The following is a 10,355-nucleotide window of genomic DNA, read 5'->3' as shown; positions in this document are numbered from 1 at the left end:
TTTATCTGGAGAAAAAACTGTAATTTCATTGATAAGATGATTGGAAATTACATTCTTCATATACACATCCTGTGTGTATTCTTAGTCAAAAAAGACGATGATTACCTATGTATTGTGTGGGTAATCGCATTAATTTAGTTTGTGTTGTTGGGCAGATTACTTGATTTTACAGTTTCCTCTATGTTTCTGTGGCACATGCTCCGTATGGTCTAGAAGGCAACCCAAGGATTTCCTATAGTCTATATTGTGTGGGTAATGGCATTAATTTAGCTTGTCTTGCTGAGCAGATTGCCTAATGTTAAATTTTCCTATTTTTCTTGGGCACATGTTCCCTGTGGTCTAGAAGGCAACCCTTGGATTTACTATAGTCTGTGCCCTGAGATAGGGGATGCCTTGGAAATGTGCCCCTCTGCCATTTTTCTGTAGTCAATGACTTGAGAATGTCACGGAATTTCCCCTACATCAAGGTAATGTTGAGAGTCGAGACATTCCTTACAAATGCTAATGCTGGGGCATCCCCAATACAGAGAGCTAGGCCATTCCCTGTGGCCTGCAATCTGACAAAAATATTTACAATTTTTATTTTTTGTTCCAGTGGTTTCTCAATTGATCTAACAATGACTGTCTGCCTTTGTGTAAGAAACTTAACTATGTAAATTACTTAAGGACATGCATAAACTCTTTTGTAGCATTTGGAAGACATGAGTGGGATTTGTATGAACCAAGCAATTCTGGAATATAGAGCGGATGATCCTGCAAAATATGCATAATATGACTGAATGTGGGCTTTCTATTAGTGGTCAGTTTCTCCAATTTGAATGCTGAGATTGTGATATGTACAAACAACTTACGTCATCCAGACATATTTGTTAGACAATTTATACATAGCTGATTGTATTGGGATACATTTACTGATTTGGACTGCCTGTGCTAATAGTTTCTGTGGTGAAAACTGCATTTGGAAATTTTACATGGACTGCTTTTTAATGATACATTATGCAAGCAATATTTACTTATTTTATTTTATATTGTTTTATGGGTTGATTTATTTCTTTTTCCAAGTAAAAACTTGCCAGGAAATCTGGGATGCTTCCACATTCGTAGATGGCATCCCCAGTAAACTATTTTGGCTAGTGCACCTCACCCAGGGGTATTTGAACTGGACACGTGCTGGCATGAAACTAGCCAAATGTTTTTATGGGTTGATAATCAGATATATTTAAGGAGAGGGAAGGAAATTTATCCTGTCAGTCTGTGTTGTTTTTCGCTTAGGAAAGGCAGTTTATCGTTTTAGTCTGTTGTCTTTTGCTTCTGTCTATCCTTTTAGTCTATAGTTTATACTTGTATGTATGTGTTTTATGGGATGCTGGGATGCTGTTACATGAAAAGTGAGGGAGTCTAACAACTTGTCCTTGAAACTTGCCCCCTTCTTACGGAAACTTGGTTGGAAATTTGTTTTCTTTTCCATGGATCAAGTGCTATGTGCTTATGAGTTGAGGAAGTTTATCTCTTTTTAGCTGTGGCTTTGTCCTTTGCTTCCTTTGTCATTGAAAAATATGCATATCTCCTTTTCTTTAGTATTTCTTGAGATAGTTTTGGTTGTTACATAATTGGGCAGACTAGATTAATCTGAATTGACTTCACAATTTTCATTTCAGATTAAAGTAGGATGATTTTAAACGTGTTGAATGATTTGAAGATTGTATATGTAGTAAAAAATTGGAAATCTGTTCCCTAGACTAGTGTTTGAGTGAAAACTAGGGTCTGAATTGTTTGAGATAAATCTGTTGTGTTCTTTGAAACACTTTCCCTTTTAATGTTTTATAAGTTATTGGGCTTATGAGGTTTGTTCTATTTTGCTGGTTCCCTATAAGTAATAACCATTATACCCCAAAAGGGTATATTTGATGAAGTAAGTGACTTTGTTAATAATAAAATAAAGCATATTATTAAGAAATACATTCGACATAAAAGTTGCAAGCTTATTCATGCTTTCTTTGGTTGTTTCTGTTTCATCCTTGAAATTTCAGTTAAAGTGTTCTGATTGGTCCAGCTACATTTGAGTTGCAATCAGACGTAGGGTGCTGGACAGATAGTTTAAGGTTGAGACAGTTCTCAAAGGTCAATTATAATTATCTTCAAGCAATTCCCCTTTTTAGCCTTTCCTTTTGCTTGCGTGTAAAATATCTTTCTTTTAGACAAACATCCATTGGCTTTCATTGCATTCCCAAAGTTGTCAGACATCAAATATTTCATTGGCACTATCAATTTACACTGGTCCCTTAGTGCTGTTCTCATTTGTTTTTGAATGCATCTCTGCTGTTTGCTCAATTTATAAGCCATAGCCCCAAATATCACACATCCTTTATGATTCATTCTTCTACCTCGGAGTTTCTTCTATGCTTTGTAATTGATATTGTGCAGTTTAGAGTGGGATTGGAGAAGTTCCATTTCATTTCTTCTGATTTCTGCTGATGCAAAATGGTAGACTAAAACAAAGCCATGGAGGTCGTTCCCATCCCCCCCTTTATGTGCTATCCAATGTGGCTGTCAAAACAATGTTGAGTGTGGAGAAAATAAAATGAATGTGATTAGCGAAAATAAAATCTGTTCCCTAGACTAGTGTTTGAGTGAAAACTAGGGTCTGAATTGTTTGAGATAAATCTGTTGTGTTCTTTGAAACACTTTCCCTTTTAATGTTTTATAAGTTATTGGGCTTATGAGGTTTGTTCTATTTTGCTGGTTCCCTATGAGTAATAACCATCATACCCCAAAAGGGTATATTTGATGAAGTAAGTGACTTTGTTAATAATAAAATAAAGCATATTATTAAGAAATACATTCGACTTAAAAGTTGCAAGCTTATTCATGCTTTCTTTGGTTGTTTCTGTTTCATCCTTGAAATTTCAGTTAAAGTGTTCTGATTGGTCCAGCTACATTTGAGTTGCAATCAGACGTAGGGTGCTGGACAGATAGTTTAAGGTCGAGACAGTTCTCAAAGGTCTGACAAATTAGTTTGAATTATGTTTTGAAAGCTTAAAATAGTTGCATCATGGGACAAATTGAGGTTAAGAAACATCATCTGGTGCCATATTCACCACAAATAGCCTAAAAATGTTGTTGACGTGTATAATCATTTAATATAATTGAATGCACTTCATATTTTTGGAATTCTCCATTAACTAGCATTTTAAAATCCAGACTTCTAATCTATTCTAGGCTCTAGCTTTAAGGTCTGACTTGTTAATAATAATTAATGTGTATTTTTACGCGGTAAGGCGTTCCCTCTGAGAGGAACTCCCCTCCATGCCGCGCTGTCTGGTTATGGGCCCTTAGATCGATTGTTAGACGATGGAATAAACTCCAGCCATTAGATCGTCTTCCATCCTTAAGACAGTTGTCACTCAATGATGGCCCTTCTCCCACCACATCGCCAAGGGCCTCTTCACCTACGCCGATCTGCAAAAGCTGCCCAACGGAACAAACTTGGAAGCCATTGCCGCCCACTGCAGCCTCGTCGTCACAGGTAATTCTCACGGAGGTGGCCACCAAGATTCCATCTCTCCCTCCACTCAGATGCCGGCCGAGTATCATCCACTGTACATTAATGGAGTTCTTCAAGTCCCCTGAGCTTCTGCGCCTGCAAAACCTCACCATCTTTACTCTCAGCGACGATTCCGTTTTCTCAAGCGAAGGCCAAGAATTTTCGAACAATGTGAGGTACCATGAACAGGGACTACAGAAAAAGCCAAAAGAAAGACTGTTTCGACCTCGTTAGGAGGATTCAACTGTTACTTCCATTGTTTGAAGAACTTCGAGAATTGCAGGGACCCCTTCCTCGGGTGGCAGCGGAGTGCTTTTCTTCGCTACGAAAAACATTCCATTCTGTGAAAAGACTGCTTCAACTCTGCCATGATGGCAGCAAACTGTACCTGGTAATGATCACTTCATTCATTCTCTTCTCTATGCCTCTCCTTTGCATCAACTCTTTCTGGGCAATATGTTTCTTGGTCGTTCAGAAAATCATTTGGAATACACAATGCTTCACCTATTTTCATAGATAAAATTGTGTTTGAGCACATTTCTTTATCTTTCAGCTACACATTACATAGAGGTTTGTTTTCATGGTTTTTAATCACGGCGGAGGATTAATTTGGGGTTTCAACTTTAATGGCGTGATCCAGGCTTTGGACGGTGAAGCAATTTCGGGTAGATTCCATGCTCTGACCGAAGAACTAGATCGTATTCTAGATGGCATGCCATATGATTTATTAGAGATTTCAGATGAAGTCAGAGAGCAGGTGAGTATTGCCTGTTGTCCAATCTCCTCTTCCTTACCCCTATCATATCGATTTTTTCCTTCTCAACATGTCTTGGTACCCCACGCTACATCTTTTCGGTTTCTATCAGTAGGCTCTCGATGCAGACATATTTCAATAATCAAGAAAGTTGCAAATGAATGAGTCCAAGTACTATTCGAGATCAAAACAGAGGATCATTTTGAATCCGCTGAACTGATTCTATTGTATTAGCCTGTTGTAAATGTTGCGGGAGAGGACATTCCATAGTGTGTCGGATATGCTAAAGGGTAGGAAGATATGAAGATCTGTAAGGTAACAAAAGAGAAAACATACATTTACCCTATCAGGTAGAGATATCCTCTTTTTAACTAACCAGGTTTGTCATAGTTCTACCAAATGCCTTTCCAGACATCATCCAATCGCACTACATTCCTAACCTATTTTTAGAATCAGTTCTGGACTTTAATTTTAGATGTAAAAGTTTTCATTTGATGCTTCCTGTGTGGTTCATCTATCTACTTCGTGCAGTACAATTCCCATATACGAGCCTTATGAACAGAAGGTATTATAAGCAATAGATATTTGTATGACTGACTTTTAAGAATGCCAGATTACCCATGTATACCCATTTATTGCCTTCTTTATATTTGTTTGAGACCAGATTGTTTCACAAGTAATTCTTTTGGCAAGATTCATCTTATTTTTATAGATAATGATAATATTCAGATGCTTATTTTTTAATTGTTTGCCTGTCTTGGATAATTTTATGATATTATTTTTCATTTTTATGTAACTTCTCTCAAGACTCACCCCACCCTCTGGCCTGTAAGCAAGAGTGAGATACACTTTCATTGCTTATGGAAAGCCTCAATCAACAATTAGCTCATGAAGAGTGAACATGTCACATGTGTGGTTTGAAGCAAGGTGGAGATGATAACAATTACTCCTCTGAACCACTTTAGCCAGATCAAAACAAAATTCTATGATGTTATCTGTTCAATGGGACAGACCTCTCCACTTATTTTCTCTGTTTATTCTTTGTTGAAGATATGCTGCTGTTCTTTTTTTCCAAATCTCTAGCTCTATTTGTTTATTTTGACCTACAGAAACCATAGCAGCTTTATTTATTCTTACTTGTGAATCTTTGTTTCATATTTATATTATTTAGTCTGCCAGCAAGGGGATTTTTTTTTAGTGATGTTGGTTTTCCCTCTTTAGTTTGCATTCCATTCTGATGTTTGGTCTAAAAAATTTGGACGACATTGCGCTGAATATTCATAATGAAATTCTTTTATTTTTCCAATGGAAAACTTTGTAACTTTTATATTTATGAAAGAGAAAGTTACATTCTGAAGGAGTCGAGGAATTGTAAACGTGAGAAACCATTAAGTGAATTTTGCGTATTGGTTGGATCTGAAATTTCATTCCGCATCAGATGAGTACGTACACTTAAAATTTGAATAGACCTTCAAAGAAATAAATTGAAAATGCGACTAAAAAAGTAGCTTGCTTTCTTTCCCTCCAAAATATTGACAAGAAACACATTATTTCATGATTTCCAGTTTATCTCACTCTGGGTCTGTCCAAAGTATGCAGGGTGGTGCTCGTTGGATCCAGAATTTAAATCTGTTGGACACCTAATCTGCCAAGGGTTAAGGTGTCGGCGCTGAACGGTCTAATGGAGTCCAAGAGACCACTTGGAATGTGAAACCAAGGGTCACTCCTATGTATTATAAATGTGTATTATTGTGAATAATAATGCATTCAATACTTATCCTTCATATTTGGTCTTCCCCATGGTTATGTTTAACATGGTATGAAAAGTGCAGGGGATTTCCTACCCTACTCAAATTTGAGCCACTGGTTTTGTGGCGTCTCTGTGCATGACAATTCTACGATTAGTCCCAAATGTAATGAATGTGCCATCAGATAAATTCTAGCTGCATTTTTTGCCAGTTCTGTCATAGTAACTCCTTTGTTCTTTGTCTACGCTTCAGGCTTTCAGGCACCAGCATGGGCTCCTCCGACGCCTGTCACCTGCGCTCTTCCTGTCACCTGAGTTTTATGCAATTCTCTATGTGTTGAATGCTATCTTTTGTGTAGGATTCTCCTTCGACTAGCACGCTGCCCATACCAAGTTACTACGCTACTCTCCCCACTTGCGCAACGAAACTGTGCGTTATTTTCTGTTCTTTTGATAGTCTTCATACGTTGCGGCACCCACACCACCTCTCCAATACATACATAGTTGCCACTCCTTAGCTCCGTGGACCTCCTCCCAATCCAAACGCCTTACACTCCAAACGCTTTAACTGAAATACCATTCATGCTTTGTGTGTTATTGATATTGTTATCTGTTTTTGGAGGAGTCAAGCTTCTTATAGAGAAGCGTGATATGTGCACTAATATGATGCATCAATTGTCCTATTGGGAGCGAAAGAGAACGAGATCACAGGGATCAAAGGCTATTATATGTCTCTACAACGTATTGCCATCCATAGCTCTCACTGACTTCGTAACTCAATATTCTTTTGGCCACACAGAATTCCAACCGAGAATCTTGTTACGCCGTAAGGCGTTCCCTCTGAGAGGAACTCCCCTCCATGCCGCGTTGTCTGGTTATGGGCCCTTAGATCGATTGTTAGACGATGGAATAAACTCTAGCCATTAGATCGTCTTCCATCCTTAAGACAGTTGTCACTCAATGATGGGCCTTCTCCCACCACATCACCAAGGGCCTCTTCACCTACGCCGATCTGCAAAAGCTGCCCAACAGAACAAACCTAGAAGCCATTGCCGCCCACTGCAGCCTCGTCGTCACAGGTAATTCTCACGGAGGTGGCCGCCAAGATTCCATCTCTCCCTCCACTCAGATGCCGGCCGAGTATCATCCAGTGTACATTAATGGAGTTCTTGTCTCGCATCCTGACATTCTCAATGACGGGCTGTTAGCGATCCATGGCGTCGACAAGCTGCTTCTTGATCTTGATCTTGATCACAGTAATTATGACACAACTGCGGGAGCCCCTGTTCCTGCAATGATGTCACCATCACCATCATCATCAACTAGTCCTGGTCCTGATCATCCCCTGAATGTCATAACGCCCTTCATGTTGTAAGATGCAGCGCTCAGTCTTAGAGATCGCGGTTACAGCATCCTCGCCTTGGCCATGCGCATCAAGTCCCCTGAGCTTCTGCGCCTGCAAAACCTCACCATCTTTACTCTCAGCGACGATTCCGTTTTCTCAAGCGAAGGCCAAGAATTTTCGAACAATGTGAGGTACCATGTGGTTCCCAACATGAGGCTGCCTTTGGCAGATCTGGTGCAGCTTCCGGCGGGCACAAGACTGAAGACTCTCCTCCACGGGCAATCGCTGGTTGTGAGCGACAGCAAACCCTTCTCTGTCAATTATGTGGGTATAAAGATTGCGGATGTTTTCAGCAACAGATGGGTAGTCGTGCATGAGATTCTTCGGCCGCTCATAAGCTCTGTGGATCCGATGGAGTGGGCTTCCAGCGACAGCAGCGAGATTCTTCGGTCCCTCTTGATGAGCTCAGAGGATCAGATGGGGTTTTACAGAAACAGCAGCACTGGTGATCATCATGAGTAGTAGTAGGTCAATAAGGAGCTAAAGATTCTTTTATTTTAGTTGTTGTCTGTGTATTTGTGATGTATTTTGCCTTTGCAATTTGAGTACAGTGGTATCCATGAGAAATCATGTCCAGGAAGCAAGCAATTAAATGTCTATGAATGCAGCATGTTATGTTCCTCTATCAAGAAGCCACATTTTGCTTGAACTGTAATGGAACAATGGCAATTTATATAATGGTTCTGATTCCTTTAATTCTTTTCTTTCATGGTTTCTTAATTTTCTGTATGTCAAGTATGACTTCGCGCTTTCAATTCTTTTCTCTGTCATGAGAATCTCCTTAAGCCATGGATTTTCTTTATCAATGGGAAACAACCATAGAGCTGAGATGGTTCAAAGAGAAACTAAAATGGAATGCCAGTAAACGAGTAGAATTCACAGAAGAGGCCAGATCGCCATAGATACTGCATTGCCAATAATAATAATAAACATGCCATTTCATCCAGATCCTTCAAAGAAATGTGAGGGTGCAATCTTCTGATCGAAACTAGCAAAGTCTGCTGAGCGTTGTTAAGAGCACACGTAATGAAATTCAAGATTGCAGAATATTAAGGAAATTTGATTACTAAAATGTTTTGGAATCTGCAAATCAAATTAAATTGCCTGAAAGTTACATCGTAATTCAATCACCTGAAATTTATCATAATTACAAGGATGCTGAACACCATTTAGCACTGATATTTGCCATGCATGAAGAAGTCTGCAATTTTTTGTGTCGAAGAATAGCATTCAAGTCTAATGGGCTCAGAGAAGTAAATCTAGGATTATGGCACGAATGCTTATGCAACTGCGTGAGTGAACTCTTTGAATTCTGGCATGGGGTTGTGGTTCATAAAGCCTTGCACCATCTGCAAAATAGTTTTAAGAGTGGATAGGTATACCCTTTCAGGAGTTCGGAAATATTTATGCCGTAAGGCGTTCCCTCTGAAAGGAACTCCCCTCCATGCCGTGCTGTCTCGTTATGGCCCTTTAGATCGATTGTTAGATGATGGAATAAACTCTAGCCATTAGATCGTCGGTGAAAAATGTTGTAGGCGGTTCAGATTATTGGAATGTCGTAGGCAGTTGAGAATATTGCGCTTTTTAGAAACCATTTTCGTGATGTTTTCCATCCTTCAGACAGTTGTCACTCAATGATGGGCCTTCCCCTCAATTTTGCCATCCCCTTCTTCATTTCCATTCCCCCCTCCTTCCATTAATTCCCTCGCCGCTCTTTCCACTTCCTCTCTCTTCACCAATGCATCTGCGCCCTTCTACGCTTCAATGCCCACCTTCATCTCCTTCACTAGAAGGAAGGCATTCATTCTCTGTTCAGCAAAGAGAGGCCAAGCGATCATCGACACTCCATGTAAGATGCCTTCGATCGTTGAATTCCAACCGCAATGAAAAAGGAAACCGTCTGTGGATGGATGAGAGAGGACAGCAATCTGAGGCGCCCATGAATCCACCACAAATCCACGGTCCTGGATTCGAGTCTCGAAACCCTCAGGTAGAACCTCCCTCATATCTGCTTCGGTAGTCATAGTGGATTCAGTTGGAGGAGGAGGCTCCTTACGCAACACCCAAAGGAACCGCTGCACACTTGCTTCTAGCCCCAAAGCTAGTTCCTGAATCTGATTCTCCGACAGGGTGCCGCGGCTCCCAAAAGAAACGAACAGAACTGTCGAGGCGGGCTGGCGGTCTAGCCATTTGAGGCAGCCCTCCTTCTCAAACTTCTCTTCAGATTCTGAAAGAGAAAAAGCTATTAGCAGCCCAACGGGATAAATACAAGGGGTCATTTCAACAGCGCTCAGAACCTTCCTTCCTTGAGAGCTTTTATTTGTGCTGGTTCCATTTCTTGGCATGTGTTTATCAGAATTCCATGAGCTTCCTGAAGCCGAAGGGAATGTTGAATGAACCAGTTGAATGAAATATCAGATCTGTATAGAAGAGGGTCTGGGAAATCTATTCCGAGAATCGGCGGAAGGCCCGTCAGAAAGAAATTATAACTAGCATTTGCACCTTATGTTGCAAAGGAAACGCCGTAAGGCATAGAGTGGGGAAGAATAGGGACATGTATAGAGGGGAGAGAATAGAGACATGTGAATGGACATTGTTGAAAACAAGGGTGGATGATAATGAGTTAGAGTTGAAAGTATTAGTTATGTGTATTTTGAATATGAATATTTTGTAAATAATAGTAGTGTGTGGAAAAATCGCAACATGTGAATGGACATTGTTGGAAGCTAGGGTGGATGATAATGAGTTATACTTGAAATGATTAGTTATGTGTATTCGAATATGGCTATTTGGTAAATAATAGTAATGTCTTTTAAAGGTTATCGATTATCCATGTTGTTGTTTTTGTATATGTGAACATGTTTTTGTACATTTTTTTTTTGAGATGTAATTTTTCCATATGCTA

The 10,355-nt window shown here is 39.8% G+C and overlaps 1 protein-coding gene, 1 long non-coding RNA gene and 1 pseudogene across 2 annotated transcripts; 2 read left to right on the top strand and 1 right to left on the bottom strand.

Moving 5' to 3' along the window:
• Positions 1 to 2,144: 2,144 nt before the first annotated feature.
• Positions 2,145 to 4,456, top strand: LOC149206613 (uncharacterized). The gene is made up of 2 exons (XR_016251936.1): positions 2,145 to 3,935; positions 4,185 to 4,456. It is a non-coding gene; the product is annotated as an uncharacterized LOC149206613 (long non-coding RNA).
• Positions 4,457 to 7,471: 3,015 nt separating this feature from the next.
• Positions 7,472 to 7,912, top strand: LOC149206612 (fasciclin-like arabinogalactan protein 21). The gene has a single exon (XM_089397752.1). It carries the CDS (start codon positions 7,472 to 7,474, stop codon positions 7,910 to 7,912), a length of 441 nt encoding a protein of 146 aa, XP_089253878.1.
• A 1,292-nt stretch (positions 7,913 to 9,204) lies between these two features.
• LOC149206611 (UDP-glycosyltransferase 72B1 pseudogene) lies at positions 9,205 to 9,729 on the bottom strand (annotated as a pseudogene).
• Between the last annotated feature and the right edge of the window lie 626 nt (positions 9,730 to 10,355).

Source organism: Pinus tabuliformis, chromosome 1_2 (assembly GCF_031772625.1).
Source record: "Pinus tabuliformis cultivar Carrire ecotype Pingquan chromosome 1_2, CPIR1, whole genome shotgun sequence".
In the NCBI taxonomy this organism is placed as follows: Eukaryota; Viridiplantae; Streptophyta; class Pinopsida; order Pinales; family Pinaceae; genus Pinus; species Pinus tabuliformis.
Note: the sequence above shows the minus strand (reverse complement) of the source record. Positions and strands in the feature narration are given on the sequence as shown.